This window comes from Chiroxiphia lanceolata, chromosome Z (assembly GCF_009829145.1).
Source record: "Chiroxiphia lanceolata isolate bChiLan1 chromosome Z, bChiLan1.pri, whole genome shotgun sequence".
Classification (NCBI taxonomy): domain Eukaryota; kingdom Metazoa; phylum Chordata; class Aves; order Passeriformes; family Pipridae; genus Chiroxiphia; species Chiroxiphia lanceolata.
The window spans coordinates 65,984,832-66,002,425 of NC_045671.1; the positions used below are offsets into that span (position 1 = coordinate 65,984,832).

Genomic DNA, 17,594 nt, shown 5'->3' on the forward strand with positions numbered 1-17,594 from the left:
TTCCATTTCAGAAATCACTTTATGTTTTTATTTGGTTGAAGGGGGGGGTTGTTTTTTTGTCTCAGCTATTACAAAGTCACTATGCTGCTGTTTCCAGGCTACTTTTCCCAACATTACATTTGTCATTCCAGTTAGCAAATACACATTTCCACTTACATTTCGCAGTCTTTGTTTTGGCCTGAAATCCAAAGGCAGGCTGAGACACCATTTTCTGCAAAGTCATTTTGGCCAATGTTTCCTGAGATGTTCCTTTAACTGTGGGATTGTGGACAGCTGTTGTTTACAACGATGGCATCTGAGGGGCAGTTTGAGAAGCTCAGAGACACGATCTTTCACCATCACTTTTCCCTTGCTTCTTACCATCTCTATCACATCTGGGGGAAATATAAAGAAACCAGAGGCACTGAGACCACATAGCATCATGAAACACGTGACACTGCAAATCTTTGTGCACTGTTTTGCATGCACAGCATGTCATTGCTGCATTCTAATTTAAACCAGCCACAAAATGCACTATTACCTACTGCTACTCCCCAGTATCTGAAATGAAATAAAACCTTTCACTTTCTGCAAGAAAATGCATGGCTTACACATTTGTTTGGAAAAAGAGCCCAAAGGCAGGAGCTGGGAGTAGGATTACATGTTATGAAATACCTTTTCTAATATTACCTTGAGAGTTTAAGAAATAGTCTGTAGTAAAAGAGTTCCAGTGCTTTTTGGTTTTCAGGGCCACAGAATCAAAATCCTGGCTGATTACATGCAAATGCAGCTGACTGAAAAAAAAAAAAACAGATATGAGAGAAGAATGTTAACGCTTCAGGTTCTTTTGCAGTAGTATCAGTTGCAAACTGATGATTCAGCAGAGCTTTGTGGGTCAGTCTTGGCCCTCAGTCCCGGGACAGAAGAAACATCGTCTGTTCTGGAAGCACCATCTCTTGCCAAGCATTTCACTTAAACAGTCAAGGTCACTAACCTGCATATTCCATTGGCCCCTCACTACAGTCCATATGCCTACTAGTTTACAGAAAGGCAGAGAGTAGTTTTAATAAATCAAAGGTTTAAACTTCGTAGAGTAACTGAATGGGACTTGATGAGTGACCAAAATGTCCACTCAAGAACCAGAGAACAACTTAGGAGCACTGACTGCAATATCTAAGGCATTTGGATGCTCTGGGATCTGGACTTACACACAAAACTCAAATCCTTGCTTGGTATTAGGCAGGACTTGACAGGACCAAGGGTCAGTCTCTCATGCCACACTCGTGCCCTGGGATGGGGATGCCCTCACACTTGGCACTGGGAGCTGGCTGGGGCTGGACCACAGGCATCCCTCAGCCACAGCCCTCTGCCAGGGGAACCCAACAGGCATCTCCCACTGGACCCAAGACACTGTGTAGCCCATCGGCATCTATGCAGCAGTGTGCTGCACAGGACCTGGACACCAAGCTGTTTGTGTGCTCAGGAGGATCAGCTGTTCTCTAGCCATGTCAAATCACCTCACAGATTGAGCCCCAAATCTGTGTAACTGGAAGAACAGGGTCTCCACCTGATGACTCCTGCAGGTCTTACCTCATACTGGGGATAGCATGGTAACCCAGTCTGAACTCCAGGCTCTCTCTGGCAGGGCACTGTTCAATCATTTTTTGCCCAACTGCATGCATATGTTCCAGGAGTTCAAGATGGTCCCTGGTGACTGACTTCAGGCTGGAAATGGGGTCCCATGGTAAGATAAGCCAATGGTAACGTGCTTTGGGATATTTATCCTCAATGACCACAGTCTTTTCATCTTTGTAAACCTTGCAAAAAAACAACTAGATTACTTTCTGATTGAAAGTTAACTATATTAATCCTATAAGCACTATATTTAGTGGTTTCTGAGATGTTATCCAAAGAGAACTTTTGCTGGAACTAAGTTGCTTCAGGATAAGTGCCCTCTTCCATAATATGCATTATGGAGTGGTGTTGCAGCATCCCTCTTCACATACCTTATAGAAGGAAAAAGCTTTCTATTCTTACATTTTATGCTTATATCTAGGGTCAAAAAAGCACTTTTTTGGTTAAGTGCTGTATGAAATTCCACTTCAGGGATGAAAATTAAGCTTCATGTTTAAAAAGTGAGTAAGAATTTCAGTAACTTTATCATTCCCTACAGACAGACTCATTTGAAAGTGCTGGCAATTCCAGGACAATAAGCATCCAGTTCTACAACGGTATGCACTTCAACACTCCAGACTTGAATAAAAATAATAATAAATCAGTCAAGAAATAGGGCCTTCTGATAAGTTATCAGCTAAGTGAGCAACTGGCTCACAGGTTGGGCATAAAGAGTTATAGTGAGAGCAGTGACATCAGGCTGGTGACCTGTGACTAGTGGGGTTCCACAGGGTTCCATCTTAGGCCCTGTGCTCTTCAACATGTTCATAAATTACTTGGGTGCAGGACTTGAAGGAATAAATACTAAGTAAGTTTGCTGATGACACTAAACTGGGACAAGCTGTCGACTCCCTCCAGGGCAGAGAGACCCTGCAGAGAGACCTTGACAAATTCAGAGAGATGGGCAATCACCAAATGCATGAAGTTTAACAAGGGCAAGTGCCAGATTCTGCACCTGGGACAGATAACCCTGCTTATCTGCACAAGGTTAAAAGAAATTACCCAGGAAAATTCCTGTTGGCACAAAGAAACCAGGTGGAGGAGGAGCCAGGGGTCAGATCCTGTCCCCTGGCACAAAGGTATCAAAGTTAAGTTTGCTGGAAACCAGGAAACTGCACTATGCTTAGAAATAAAGCAGTGCTGACTACAGGAAAACGGGAACCTCCATGACTTGCTTCAAGCCACAACCCCATTTTCGTTGGTTTCCCTGAGAAAACAAAGCAACTGCATGGCTCACCAGCTCTTCCACCAACCTTTTTGAAGTCTGTTGGCCAAATCTGATAGTATAGAGAGCTCAAAGATAATTAAGATAATGACACTCTGTAAAATCAGTAATCTGCAATCTGCAAAATCATCCCCAATTAATTTTATTACAGAGAGAGATGCAAGTACAATTCAGCCCTCATGCAACACTCCACTGGTTAACCAGATTGTTAAAGTAAACTGAAGGAGTAATCAAGCTCATTTAGCTTTGCTAGACAGGAACTACTGTAAAGTACAAGTGTACAACCCTCACCTGCAATTTTGGATCTTGCATGGAGCTCTTTAGACCCTGACTCCAGTGTCCTAAATGTTCCTACAGCACAAAAGGAAAAAAATAAATTATAAGGCAATTAAGCATCCGATTATATATTTTAAAGGATTCAGTTAGAAACATTCATCAGTATGTAACAGTAAAACAACAGCTGAATGACAGCTGAGTTATTTCCCTTCCATAAAATACCAACATATCTACTCCAACTGCCCCCAAAAAGCTACATTTGAAAACTTTTAACAAGATACCATGAAGCTGAAAAGTTAAATCTTTCAAATGTTGGAAATCTAACATCAGGGAGCTCAGATTCTGTTTGAATTTAATAATCTGCATGCACATATCACGGCACAAGGCCCTCTGCTTCAGGGATCACCAGGACCACAGGAAGTACAAAGATCTCCATTAACTGTCCTATCCCACACTGCTCTGCACAGAATAAAGTAGTTGTGGTGTGTGGCCTTACTTAGATGTACTGATTTTTTTGTATTGTGCAGTGGCTTGTAGAACAAACAAAAAAGGCACGGGAAGATCAAGCCAACAATAGCAGCTCTCTTCACTTGGTTACTGAACACTTAATAGAAGGGCTGCCTCGAGTGCACCTCTTTCAAAACAGATGTTTTATGTGTTGAGATCACTTTACAAGCATTATCAATGATGACCCTCAGCATATTTGTATAGAGGAAGATGTTCAAACATTATTATAGTGCTGGCAGAGAAACAGTGTGAATCATCTTATCTGCCGGCTCATTCCACAGATCTGGCCCCAGTGTAACTAGCCCAAATCCACAAATGAGGTAAGTGGTTAACCCACTGCAACCTGAGACCGATATTTTGTCCTGAGGGGTTTCATTTCTGTGCCTTCTCCTCCAGCAAATGCACTAGTTTCAAATGCATTAAGCAGTCTTTTATTTTGTCCGTGTTCACAGGGCTAAAAACTCCCTTTCAAATGATTCTAGCTGGTTACATTCATTAATGTAAAAATGGTTTTACTGAAAGGAATGAACAAAGCAGGAGGAGAAAAAAAACCCCACACAATTAAAAACAAACAAAACAAAAAAGTCTCAAGTTGTTCTGTTCTTTGCGTGTTTGCTTTTAGACAGCAAGAGCCAGGACAGTATCCTTGGGTGACTCCAGTTAAATAGAGTTCATGTGGACTATCCTTCTAGAAGAAACTGCAAGAGAAACCAGAAACTAAATCCTCACTTGCTACAAGCAAGCTCCCTCACACACACCCAACCCTCAGCTCAGGTTAGAAGGGGTCCCAAGTAACTGTCTCAGGGCCTGGATGATGCCAGGAGCACAGTCCTTGCATCAGCACAGATCAGCTTACATGCTCTGTATGCTCTGAGGATCCGTGTTCACCAAAGACACCTCCCCACCACTAGAATCCACAAAAGTAAAAGATCAAAGTCCTCATGGAGGAGACAACCCCAGAACAATCAGCACTATATAATCAGTACTAATACAATACATTTGCCTTTTTGCTTGAGGTTCCTTCGTGTGGAGATACACTGGTAGTGCTTAGCTTGGGATTTGCAGAACTGCCTTGTGTATCCACCACCTCCATCTTCATTGTTTTTCTGGGCACAAGCTCTGCATCATCATTCTCACAGGAGTCCTCATGTGGCATCTTGTGGGTTTCTGTTTTCTCTTCCGCTTCTGTAACAGTTTTCCCTGATTCTTCCGCAAATTGCACCGTGTAGGGGTAAAGATTATTCACAATATGCAGAACTTGGCCTGGCTTCATTTTCACCACTTCATCCTTGCCAATACTCACAAGATCAACACTACTTGGGTTGACCCCTATCTTTGGTAGACAGAAAAAGGAAAAAACAGTAGCAAATGATGTTTTAAGTGGAATCGCCAGCTTCCGCCCCATTCTCCTGGAATACCACTCACTATCCTGGACAGCAAATGCATTTCATATTCACTGCCCCCCTGCCCACATCAACCCACTCTAGAGGACCAGGGAAGTCCAGCTGTCTATGGCCAGTCTTACACTCACAGCTGTCAGCACACAGCCTCAGGGACGTGGTGTCACAGGGAGCCCTCAGGTCTGCAAAGGTGACCACAGAGTTACAGCACGACTCATGCCACACATCCCACAGCAGCAACTACTTCTGAGCAGTGACAGTGGTTTTAACAAATTATTTTAGTCCAATCACACGTGGTGTGGGCAACCTACAGTGACTGCTTGATAGATGGATTTTGCCCCATTGTGAGGGTGACCCTAGGAAAACTGGGACTCTTCAGAAAAATGCTTTTGGTAAATGTTTATGCCTGAAACAGGCTTCGGGAAACCAGCTCCCTCCTCTGACTGTTAAATTCTGTCACAAAGAATTTCTATAGCTTCGTCACAGCAGTACCTGCTTGCTGCACAAGATTGGTGCTGGGCCTCATAAGTGTGAGGGAGTGGCCCTGCATCCATCCAGCTGGTAACAAGAGAATGCCTTCAGTGCTGTCTCACATCCATCCTATCCCTTCTCAGAAGTAACCACGTCTTTGGCTCTTATCAGCCATCAAAATAAAAAACTTCTACAACTGTGTGGTTCCACCAACACAAGAATTTCAACCTCAAATGAAGAGCTGCCTCAGCGTGAGAACTTTAAGGCTCAGGAGGCAGATAAGCAAGTTTAGGGGAAGGACTCCAAAATCTCCCAAATGCAGCACCTGGAAGAACTGATGCAGGATTCACAGTAGCATTCCCTGATGCTGCAAGTCTGTCTGTCTTTAGACTGGCACATATCTGGTAGGAATAGTGCAGTCTGTCACTGAGGTGCACAAAGAAAAAGATCACTTATGAGGACCACTTGCTGTGCTCTCCTTTGGTGATAAAACAGCTCCAGGTCCTTCAGATCCAGCGATCAGTGATCAGAATCATCAGCTGGAGCATTTGTGGAGTTAAGTACAACAATCATCCCAGTAAGTATCATAAATGTTGTATATCCACGCACAAAGACATACCTGCTTAACTGTGACATATCCCTTGTTATAATCTGCTTTTAACTGAACTGGCAAAAGAGAAAGAACAAAGTGTCACAAAACAGTGTAAATAAAAAAAACACTGATGAACCCCCCAGTGCAGAAAATACTCCCCTATTTGAAGGACTGCTTCCTTCTGACGCTGACCGCTGTGAATGTATGCAAAGAGCACTTCTGCCTCATCTCCTCCCAGAACCACAGGCAAAACAGAACCAGCCCATACACAGAACCACACCATGACCAGCAAAATTACTTCAGAAGAAAGTGGAATGTTTGGAGGTCTTCTACATGTTCTTACCAGCTCTCTGTGACAATAAGGCATGCAGCAGGACTGTGTCCAGAGGGACGAAAAATAAGGCAGGGAAGATGTGCCTTATTTTACAGATCACAGGTACTTTCATATATTCTCCAAAAGCATGTTATTTTATGTATAGAATAACAAGTCATACCAAAAATCAGCTGTTGGAATACTAGGGAGAAGTGCCACTCACAAAGTAGGGCAGTGGAACACAACTGGGGGCCTGGGAACTCACACTGAGATTCAGTGCTTTAGTTTATGAAGGTGAACGTCCTGTCTTTGGGTGTCTCTGATTTTTCAGGACCCAGAGATCTCCCTAAGTGCTTACTGAAAAAGCCTGACGACTTCAAGAACCAGGCAACCCTACGGACCACACAGAGGAGGGAGGTAAGTTCAGTTGCTGCTGCATGTGGAAAGCAGGATTTGGGCTAAGCCACCTTACCTTGCTGCCGTGAACACTTCTTATCCGTTATCCCAGTCTCTGGGCCACGCCCAATTACCACTGCTTCCAAGTGTGGCAGTTTCACTCGCTGACTGCATTTCTCCTTCCCCACGAGCCAGCACACACGCATGGCTGTGCTATAGAGCAAAATAAACAGTGTGTTACCAACACACCACTTCCCTAGAGGCCACCTTCCCGTGGAGCAGAGTCCAGGAATTTTGCTGCCAGCCCATCCATTAGCTGAGCCAGTTCTGCTAAATAGGTTCATGCTTCTGAAATTCAAGGCAAAGCACGGCATTAACACTCACATAACCTAAGAGCAGGTACCTGTTGAAAGGACAATGCTGTTTTCCTTCCTATGTTACCGTACGTTCTCAAAACCATGGATCACATATAGGAAAAATCAATTGGATTGACGGTTCCATCCGACAGAAAAGCCTACCTACAAAGAAAGTGATTTGTTTCCCACTGAATCAGAGTTGATTCAAGAGACTAACTTAAGAGCTGAAACAAAGAGAGCAGCAGAGAGGACGAGAGAGGGGGGATAGCTTCATGCAGCAACAGTCAGCACACGGATCATGCTATGAAACCCTCAGGTTTACACTCGTTTGACCCTGGACAGCAAAGATCCCTCACCCTCCCCCTGCCCGGTGCTCGGCGCTGAGCGCTCCTCCTCCCAACTCTGTGGTGAGCCCACGCCGGCGGAAAGCAAGGCTCGATCCCCAGTGCAGCACCGGCACTGTCACCACCCCCTCCCATCCTCACGGTCCCCATCCCCTTGGCAACTACAGGCCCCGTTTCCATGGCAACTCCGGGTTGCACCCCCACCCCACCCCGCCCCCTTACCGCGCGCGCCTGCTGCCAATCGCCTGCTGCAGCGCGGCCCCCACGTGACCAGGCGGTGGCTGCCGCCGCGGCCCGTGGCACGGCGCAGGCGCACCGAGCCCGCGCGCTTAAGGGGTGGACGCCGGGGCCTGGCGCAGGCGCAGTGGCGCGGAGCGGGCCGGGCCGCCGACAGGCCTGTGCTGCGGCGAGGCCAGACCCGCGTAGGACGGGGGCAGGGAAAGGGCGCGGAGCGGTGCCGGGAGGGCGGAGGCAGGGCCGGCGCTGCTAGCCGGTGCCGCTCTGTGCCTTCGCTGAGGGGGCGAGGCCCGACTGGCGCGCAGGCGCGACGCGATGCGCACGCGGGGCAGGGCGGGAGTCACCGCCCGCGCGGGGCGGGCCGGGGCCCGCGCGCGCCGGGGGCGGCGAGAGCGGGCGCTGATTGGCCAGTCGCGCTCCCCTCCTCAGCAGCCATTGGCGGGCCGCCCGCCCGGGCCCGGCGAGCGGCGGGGGCGGGACTTCCGGGGCGGGGTGGGGCGGGGCTGTGCGAAGAGCGGCGGGGCTGCGGGACCGGCCCGAACTTTCCAGAAGAGTCGGGAGCGGCGCCGCCAAGTGCGGGATCTCCGCCCGCAGCCCCGGCCGCCCCCCGCCGCCGCCATGGTGAAGGAGACCACCTACTACGACGTGCTGGGCGTGAAGCCCAACGCGTCCGCCGAGGAGCTGAAGAAGGCCTACCGCAAGCTCGCGCTCAAGTACCACCCGGACAAGAACCCCAATGAGGGCGAGAAGGTCGGGGCGGGGCGGGACGGGGCGGAGGGAGCGGGGCGGGGGTCCCGCCGGGGGGGCCCGCAGATGTCCGAGTGCCCGTGTCTGTCGCGCAGTTCAAGCAGATCTCCCAAGCCTACGAGGTGCTGTCGGACCCGAAGAAGAGGGAGCTGTATGACAAAGGAGGCGAGCAGGCCATCAAGGAGGGCGGCTCCGGGGGCGGCTTCGGGTCCCCCATGGACATATTCGATATGTTCTTCGGCGGCGGAGGGAGGATGCAGAGAGAGAGACGAGGTAAGGTGCCGGCTCTCCGACAGTTTCTCGGCGTGCCCGCGGTGGTAGACAAATCAGAGTCTGCCATGAGAGTGCCCTGGATGTACGAATTGAAAGAGAGTTAAAGGGAAGTTACAGACTTAATCTCAAAATCGGAGAAAACTGTTGTCCGTTAATGCCCGAGACTACAGGGGAGGGAGGACATTGGTCTTCTGTGGTGGTAGTTTGGTTTGCCGTTCATTGTCCCCTGTTAATCGCTAACCAGGTGTCATTGTGTTTGGGCAGCCTTTACCGGAGTGTAAGCCCAGCTGTCAATTGGGCAAATAGGAAATATAAGGGTTAAGTAGCTTAACGGGATTTGTTAGCCCTGCTACTGTAAGTGTAGTGCCTAAATGTGAATTTCATGTTTAATTGCAAGCAACTGCATGTAAATAAGATATCAGAATCAAGTTCAGTCTGTGAAACCCTTTGTCTTCCTGCACTGTTCAGTGGAGTTAAGTTAAAGCTGCAGTAAAATGCTGTTCAGCAATTAAGCTCCAGATTAATTACGCTGGGAAAAATTCTAAAGTGGTTAAGAGCAATGCTGACCCCATCACCTCTTGGTGCAGATCTGGTGACAAAAGGAAGAAAAAAGAATTTGTACGAAAGTGTTATAGTGTTGTAGCAAAATACTCCTAGTAAGCCAGAGGTAAACTAAGCCTGCAGCACCTAAAGTTCTAAGGAATTCCTGAGTGCAAAAATGTAATTGCTTAATTCTGTTTCCAGAAAGTCCCCTGGTGAGAGGAAAAAGTGCTGGAGCACAGATTCCAGGCGGTGTCTCCCACTTCCTTATAGGACACATGTTTCAGTGACCTTGTTAAAACTGAGTCCTTCGTTATATAAATTAAATGGCTGAGGTTCTGTATATTTTGTTTCTGTTACTGTTTTTACTTTCACAGAAAGTCTCTTCTAAGGGCAAAGCCATTAGAATTGTTACTTAATTTGAAATCAGATGTGAAGGGGCTATTGACTAATGCCAGCAAAACAAGACAAAGTTCTATTGAAACAAAATGTTAAAGCCCAAAGACTGTGTCCTGACTTGAGCATGGAGACATGGGAAGCTGGAGACCAAGCTTACAGACTTAAAATATCTGTTTTCTTTTGCAGGTAAAAACGTGGTCCACCAGCTGTCAGTAAGTTTAGAAGATATGTACAATGGTGCGATGAGGAAACTTGCACTGCAGAAAAATGTTATCTGTGACAAATGTGAAGGTAACTGTGAAACTGAAACTTAGCATAAGTTGCTTTTAAAGTTATCGGCGTGGGTTTTTTTCTGGCAGCACATAACGGTCTGTCTTCAAATTTCATTGTCAGGTCGTGGTGGCAAGAAAGGGGCAGTAGAATGCTGCCCTAATTGCAGGGGATCAGGCATGCAGATCAGAATTCACCAGATCGGGCCAGGAATGGTGCAGCAAATCCAGTCTGTGTGCATGGAGTGTCAGGGGCACGGAGAGCGTATCAGCCCCAAGGACCGGTGTAAGAGCTGCAATGGCAGGAAAATTGTTAGAGAGAAGAAGATCCTAGAAGTGCACATTGACAAAGGTGAGGTGTCTTACTGAGGTGAAGTATTGAACTTGGATGTACTGACTGACTTTGCAGCTCTAAAACAGAAGCTTTAGAAAATACATGGTGTTTATTTGGTGAGTAACACTGATGAATACACATACAGTAAAGTTGCCTGTTGCTGCCTTTTTTGAAGTGGGAGACCTTTTTCTAGGGAAGGTTGACTACTTCTATGTTCTCTTCTAAAACCTGTGCACATAACTAAGAATGAATTTTAGAACCTGTATTATTGTAAGAGATGAATTATTTTTGAGCTCGCTGTAAGCACAGTTCATAGTCAGGAAGCCTAACCAGGTTTCACTGCCCGTAGGGAAACCCCGCAGACTCCGATCACTTCTGCTGTGTTTCAGTGTGAAGGGGAACCAGGTCTGCTACAGTAACAGGGCGCTGAGACAGTGCTAAGCCTCTTGTGCTTAGCATTCTGGTGGCTGCACAACCCTGACAGTGCTGCTCAGTGTAGGTACTCCTTCCCTGCCTGGCAAAATGCAGCTCCACACACAAACCCTCACAGTGGTGGGTGAACGTGGCAGTATTGGGTGGCAAATGCACCTCTGTTGAGGGGGCTGCTCAAAAGCTGGTGGGAGAAGTCTCTGGAGTAGTCCAACTTCTAAGACAGAGCAAGCATACAACACATGGCTTCTACAGGCTTGCTCCTGATTATCAGCTGCAACTGTTGTATGTGTAAGCATAGCTTGTGCAATGCTGAATTTGTTTTTAACAAGGAAAATCCTACAATAATAGTAACTATGAGGACTAAGAGGGATATAATACTGATGTTTTGAACAGGAAAATCTCTGAGAAGAGTGTCTTTTCCTTTCTAGAGAAATAGGCTTATTTAGCATTAGGAAGCTAGAAGTTTTGGTAGACACACTTTTTTGTGGGTGAAAGGAGTGTCTGACACAAGGGTTACAGTCCACTAGAAGTGCTTCTTCAACTTGGCAGGCACTGAGATGATGTTTCATAAGGAGATGTGCCACGTATTTCTAAAACTGAAGTAGCTTATTGGTCGCTTGCTCTCAAAATGGAGTTTGTACACAGTGTTGCTGTTTTATTTTTAGTACTTGTGTGTATAATGAAAATTTTATGGTATTCCCCTAAAGAGTTTTATCTTGGTGGTTGTTTTGACAGTACAATTAAGCTTAGTGACCTTCAGCCATAATATTGATTCAGATTAGCCAACACTAAGGTTGGACACGTGAGTGGATTAAAACCAAGAAGAATTCTTCAAGGGAAGATCCTGATGTTCTTGTTTAAAGATCCAGAGATTTCTTGATACCAGCTTGTGTCTATAAAAGTATTTCTTGTTGGTGCTTTTCACTTAAAAATAAGGAAAATGTTTATTTGTTTTCTGCAATAGGAATGAAGGATGGTCAGAAAATAACATTCCATGGTGAAGGGGACCAAGAGCCAGGTCTGGAGCCAGGGGATATTATTATTGTATTGGATCAAAAAGACCACTCTGTATTTACAAGGTAAAAACTCTTGAATCCTCTTGTGTTAACTTCTGGTGCCTACTGGAGTGTCAGTGGATATGATCATGTGACTGGAACTCACTGAGTTTGTTTGGGTGGCCAGAGGAGCACGGAGGTGCAGGAATTCTGGTGCAAATAGTCTCAGCCACTTGTGTTCTAGTATCATGAGAGAATTGTTTGTGAGCTTTGGCAGAGTAAGGGGATAGAAGGCAAACGGAACTAGTTATAGTAATTAAGACTTTACAGGTCTTTAATTTTAAGAACTCTTAAAATACTGAGATTTTGTGTGGTAGATTTGAGTATTTGTGACTCTTTCCTTGGTCACTTTGGGATGGCATTCTATTACTTAGCTCAGAAAATTACCATTTCCTATAGGCAGCTGTTTATTGTCCGCTTGGCCTCAATGCACGGAAAACTTGGAGTGTGTTCACATTTGTTTGGGGATCTTACTTATGACAAACTCACTCAGTATAGCCTGCACCCTTCTGATCAAAGGTGGTTTCCCTCAATTCATTTCCTGCCTAAGTGCTGTGGGTAATTGGTCCTGCCTGTTTTTTTATTGTGAATGCAGAAGTGACTCAAGCAGCACTGACCACATCTCAGCTATTTCACGTTCCCGGACGGTCCTGCTCAGTGTTGCACACCTCGCTCTTTCAAGTTACTGTTTGTGGAATTGGTCTGTGCAGTGCATTTTGGCCCAGTTAAAAGCACTGCTGATCATCTTGCAGAAATAGGTTGTGCTTGATGTCGTGCTGCTTCTGTTCAGAGCAGTTAAAAGGGAATCAGTCTATTTAGACAAAGCATTTATTTGTTTCGGCACCGACCACTGACCTTGTAAATAGGAACAGGGAGCCAAAGGTTCTTGGGAGACCTGTGGCTGGTCTGCCTGACTGTTTTGCACGGTGCTGAGCTCTTGAAGCTGGTGCCAGAATTCTGTGCCAAAGAACACTGAGCTCACAGGTTAAGAATCAGTTCTGTTTGCTTTGGATAAGCTTACTCAGCTGATTTTTCTTAACTTCCAGTGAAACCAGACACTGAATCAGATGTGCCGAACTGTTCTCATGGTTTCCTGGGTCTTGAAGTCAGAATTTTGCTAGATTATTTTTGTCCATCTTTCTGCCCACTGCCTTCAGTTCTAGTGTCCTCAGATAACCATTGATATTACTGGTTTTGTGGGGTTATGCTGAGGTCATGCTCTCCCGCAAGTGGGATGTTCCTCCTCTCCTGTCAGGAGTCTAAAATTAGCTTTTAGTGCAAGTCTCCTTCCAGAGACCTTTCAAAAACAGGGTAAGTGCTACAAGTTCTTTGAATAGGCTGGACGATTTTGTAGCTTCTGCACATGTAAACATCACTAGCACTGCCATACTGAAGCCACAATAGGCAGTAGTTAAAGGAATTCACACGATCTATTCCAGGTACTTCTTGGTGCTTTCTAAAAGGTACTTGCATCATTACCCAGGGGCCATCACCGTTTCAAACTTCCCTAGTAACAGATCTTCAAGAGTGAGTGTAACATATTAACATAGAGCAAGGTGGTGCACTTCAGAAAATGAAGGTGGGGATTAATTGTTGCAGGGTTTATGAGGCTGAGAGATCATTTTTTTCTTTAGAATTGGAAAGGAACAGGGGAGTGAAACTGGATGCAAGTGAGCCTTGCTGTATGTATTTCTTTTCAGTAAACACTTCTACACTTCACTTAGCTTCATGTGATCAGTAATGGCTCTCAGTGTGGGTATCATTCCAGTAATTACTGGCTTGAAATGCTACATCAATATTTGGTATTCTTTAAGTGCCTGAGCTTCTATTAACATAACAGCTTATTGTCATTTCCAAGTTAAATACTGAGATTGGGTATGATCCTTTTACTGTTTCTGCCTCTCTGTGACTGTCATTTGGTTGCTTCTGCCTTAGACGAGATGAAGATCTTCTTCTGGCTATGGATATTCAACTGGTGGAAGCACTCTGTGGCTTTCAAAAGCCTATCACAACGTTGGATAACAGAACTATCATTATTACCTCCCATCCTGGTAAGAGTTGCTTTAGTTTCTCTTGGAAGTCCTAGCACAACGTGAATGTAAGCTGGAAACGAAAGGAACAGAAACATCCAGCTTAGATGTACAAGGGATGTATGCTGGTATCAAGCTCTTTTCCCTAGTCTTTGCAGTACAAATCATAAAATAAAAAGGGAGTTTTGGAAAGCAGTCAGCAGTAACTTTTTCTTTGCATGACATAGCAACAGACCTTACCTCATGGACATACTTGTATCCTGAGGATACCTCATGAGAATTGAAGGGCGTGGGTCTCTGAAAACCACTTTTTTGGCCTTGGAAGTGATGGAACACTTAATAAATTTGTAAGTATGTTTCCTTTGGGAAGCATAACAAGGTTACAGGATTTAATTTAGCATCAACCTCCTTTCCTACTCAGATATTACAGGCAGTAAGTCCCTGTTAGACTACTACATAGTGGTGTAGGTGCCTAACCACAGTATAGAAACCTACATAAATATTAAAGGGACTTAAAACTAAAGCTGCTTCTGTTGCCTGTATGTATCTCTTCCCTTTTTTTGTGTGTGTGATCTTTTTGTTTTGCTTTGTTTTTAGGCCAGGTAGTTGAGCATGGGGCTATTAAGTGTGTGTTGAATGAAGGTATGCCAATTTATCGCAGACCATATGAAAAAGGACGTCTGATCATAGAATTCAGGGTAAGTGGGTCAACTCACTTCCATGGCATAGTTCAGGACTAGAATATCTATCCAAAATTTAACCTCTAAGCATTACCTCAATCAAGAAGAGACACCAGTAATCAGATGTTCTGGTTTGGTGTTTGTTTTTTACAATGAGCGAGAACATGTAATCCATCAAACATAATTACAGTTCAGAACAAAGAGAGAACTTCCTGCACACTCTGTGCTGAAAGTACCAGAGGAATTTCTTCAGTGACCTTGTGAATTTCCTTTTGTTTCACATATTCTTTAGGAAGGATGGATGAGTAACTTCAACTTCTGTGCTGGAGCAGAAGAGTAGGCTGGAAAATGATGATTTCTTCGCTGGGGAGAAGCTAATGCTGGGAGCTGTAGCAGCAGGCTCTGTCTGCTATGGCTTAGAAGATATTTAACCATATCTGTAATGTTAACATTTTGTGTTTATATATACAAATATATAGTTTTATATGTTATTATATGTATTTTATATATACTTTGTTTCTAGGCTGATTCCAGAGGGCAGCCTGAGGCAGAAGAAATGTATTGGTTGAGTTGCCAGAGTTAGAAACTAACTTCATGCAGGCATTAAAAAATAGCTTAGTGATGTTGATAATTTCCTTAAGCTCTGGATTTAAGTGATCTCTGATGATAAAGCTGACTTTGGCAGATGTTTGACCTGTATGTAGGAGCAATGGTAAAAGACCAGTTCGGACAGACTTGAGTAACCCCAATTCTTGATGATTTCAGGTCAACTTCCCAGAGAGTGGCTTCCTCTCCTCAGATAAGCTGTCTTTACTCGAAAAACTGCTACCTACAAGGCAGGAAATAGAAGAAACCGAGGAAATGGAACAGGTGGATTTAGTGGACTTTGATCCATCTCAAAAGAGAAAACACCACTATAATGGAGAAGTGTATGAAGATGATGAGCATCAGCCTAAAGGTGGTGTTCAATGCCAGACATCGTAAACGGGCCAGTGAATAACTTGTGATGCTTGTTTTGTATGCAGTAGTGGATGAGTGAAGGACTACAGACAGTTCACCCTCACCTCCTGCTATTTGTTGTTCTATCCAGCCATAGTTATTTCTAAAAGCATAAAGGAATAAACGAAATAATTAAACTGACTTTGCAATTTGTATAAAGCTCCAGGATGCAAGCTCCAATGAAGTTGATTGCACTTCACTTCTGACTCTTGGTCCAGAAAACTCCCTTACCTGCTTGTCTTTTCTTCCAAACCTTGTAATTCCTGTATGTGTGCAATTGCTCAGGCTTAAACTTTAAGATTCTGTGGTGTGCTTTTTAGGAATTTTAGATCTTATACTCTGTGAATAAAGTATGCACAAGTACTTACAATCCATGGTAAGACGTAGTTAAGTTTTGTACCAATTAGGATAACAATGTTTTGGGCTTATACTGTTGTTTGTTAAATGGGCACTGGCTCTGATGCAACCATGTGATACATGGAGCTGACGTGGATGTGGTCAGTCTCCACAGGCCCACTGAAGCCATGTGATCCACAAGCTCTCCGAAGCTATTGCGCTTAAGGTCAGATAGTCCCTTCCTTTGCCAGCACTAGTCCTGACCCCAGAGCTCGATGTGGAGCTTGCTTTGCTTCACCAGTGACTCCTGTTTGGCTGCTGTCCTGCACCACACTGCCTCTAGAGCCAGCGCTTGCTTGGAGCTTCCTTCACTACTGCGAATTAGTAAACATCTCTAGGCTTTATCAGGACACGTGGCTTGGGATCTGTCACACTGCTGCTTGATTTCCACCTTGGTTACTGAAACCAGATATCCCTCAGTGGTGTGTCATGGAAGGCAGTGCTTTTGGTGGGTATGTGTGATCCTGCAGAGGAGAGAAGCTTAATGAATACAACCAGCCGATGCATATGGGATGTTCTGAAATTAATGTATTGTGTGTGTTATTTTAAGCTGAATCTTGGAAATTCTGTATGAATGTTCTAATTATTGTAGATGAAGCGTTTCCGATATAATTACAAAATGGTTCATTGCCTCCTTTCTTAGACCAGATGTTGGTTTAAAGACACCACCCCCTTCTTTTTAGACAGCTATTCACAGAAAAAAATCTTAGCAAAAACCTTTCAGAAAATATGCTGAGAAGACAGGTCCAGATTTAACCTCTAGTGTGGTGGTTTAGTCTTGTGCAGCCATCTGGCTTGGGACAGAGCTTATGCTTTTCATACTGCTTTGAAGCAAAAGTGTCACAAAGAGAACTCTCGTAAGTAGCTGCTATGTGACAGTACATGTGTTGTAACTTGAATATCTGGAAACTCTTAGAAGACAGCTCTAGCTCTTCTGAGTGTTACAGGTGTCACTTTATAAAAGACAGCTGTCACCATGGGTTTTGTACCTGAAATGTAGTTCCCTTTCAGGTATCCACAGAGCAGCAATCGCCTGCGTGTTTCCCCTGCTTTTTTGTTTTCTTTATTCTACTCAGCAGAAATAAAATTCTGTAGGCAAAATGTTTTTCCAAATTCTGCTTTGAATGAGCTCATCAGTGAGCTGTACAAATGTAACCAGCAGGTGCCTGTGCTCTATTTGAAGGATGGTTCGTTTGAGTGAAGGGCAGAAACAAAGTAATCCTACCTCTGTCTAGGCCTGACTTCTGCACAGCTGTCTTGAGACTTAAAACAGCAGTAAAATATGCTACTTATTTTTTTACATGTTTATTTTTTTCCCTTAAGCACTGGATCAAAACAGCAACGGCAAACAACACCTATGCAGTGCCTTGAGGATGAGAAGGGGACATTATTTTGCTTCAGATGACTGTGTATTATATAAAAAAAAAATCACAAAAACACGGAAAAAAAACCAAAAAAGTCAGCATTCCATAGCCTTATTTTCCCAACAACACTTTCATTTTGCTTTCACCACACCCACAACCACACAGTTGAGGTAATGGTCTTGACTTACTTTCCAGACCACAGACAATTCTCTTTCATGCTTGGTAACACCAGAGGGGGTGGGCCAGGTCTAGATTCCAGGAGAGTGACTGACCAGAAGCTGCCTCTGGAAGCCTCAGCAGAGCAGT

General features: G+C 44.7%; 2 protein-coding genes across 8 annotated transcripts; one reads left to right on the top strand and one right to left on the bottom strand.

Annotated features, from left to right (window-relative positions):
- Positions 1 to 8,015, bottom strand: APTX (aprataxin). 6 transcript variants are annotated; one of them, XM_032674907.1, is made up of 8 exons: positions 7,756 to 8,015; positions 6,910 to 7,046; positions 6,152 to 6,198; positions 4,659 to 4,994; positions 3,170 to 3,229; positions 1,570 to 1,796; positions 670 to 773; positions 1 to 374 (listed from the first exon to the last, which is right to left on the bottom strand). In XM_032674907.1, exons 2-8 carry the CDS (start codon positions 7,037 to 7,039, stop codon positions 220 to 222), a joined length of 1,059 nt encoding a protein of 352 aa, XP_032530798.1. In that variant the 5' UTR covers positions 7,040 to 7,046; positions 7,756 to 8,015; the 3' UTR covers positions 1 to 219. The 6 variants fall into 6 exon arrangements, with proteins under 6 accessions (XP_032530798.1, XP_032530797.1, XP_032530799.1 ...); XM_032674906.1 differs by having other exon boundaries at positions 6,910 to 7,181; XM_032674908.1 differs by lacking the exon at positions 7,756 to 8,015 and adding an exon at positions 7,546 to 7,652.
- Positions 8,016 to 8,260: 245 nt separating this feature from the next.
- Positions 8,261 to 15,902, top strand: DNAJA1 (DnaJ heat shock protein family (Hsp40) member A1). Of its 2 annotated transcripts, none has more exons than XM_032674902.1 (8): positions 8,261 to 8,520; positions 8,613 to 8,790; positions 9,916 to 10,020; positions 10,123 to 10,350; positions 11,729 to 11,843; positions 13,755 to 13,870; positions 14,447 to 14,547; positions 15,295 to 15,902. In XM_032674902.1, exons 1-8 carry the CDS (start codon positions 8,389 to 8,391, stop codon positions 15,511 to 15,513), a joined length of 1,194 nt encoding a protein of 397 aa, XP_032530793.1. In that variant the 5' UTR covers positions 8,261 to 8,388; the 3' UTR covers positions 15,514 to 15,902. The 2 variants fall into 2 exon arrangements, with proteins under 2 accessions (XP_032530793.1, XP_032530794.1); XM_032674903.1 differs by having other exon boundaries at positions 8,265 to 8,520; positions 14,822 to 15,669.
- The last annotated feature ends 1,692 nt before the right edge of the window (positions 15,903 to 17,594 follow it).

Bases quoted from the DNA above. Each gene is read 5' to 3' on its own strand.
- DNAJA1 (XM_032674902.1), top strand. From the start codon at position 8,389: ATGGTGAAGGAGACCACCTACTACGACGTGCTGGGCGTGAAGCCCAAC. The intron at 10,351-11,728 runs GTGAGGTGTCTT...TTTCTGCAATAG, and splicing joins AGAAGTGCACATTGACAAAG to GAATGAAGGATGGTCAGAAA. The intron at 13,871-14,446 runs GTAAGAGTTGCT...CTTTGTTTTTAG, and splicing joins CATTATTACCTCCCATCCTG to GCCAGGTAGTTGAGCATGGG.
- APTX (XM_032674904.1), bottom strand. From the start codon at position 7,207: ATGCCGTGCTTTGCCTTGAATTTCAGAAGCATGAACCTATTTAGCAGA. The intron at 6,199-6,909 runs GTAAGGTGGCTT...CTCTTTTGCCAG, and splicing joins GAAGTGTTCACGGCAGCAAG to TTCAGTTAAAAGCAGATTAT. The intron at 3,230-4,658 runs GTATTGTATTAG...TTTGTGCTGTAG, and splicing joins CCTCAAGCAAAAAGGCAAAT to GAACATTTAGGACACTGGAG.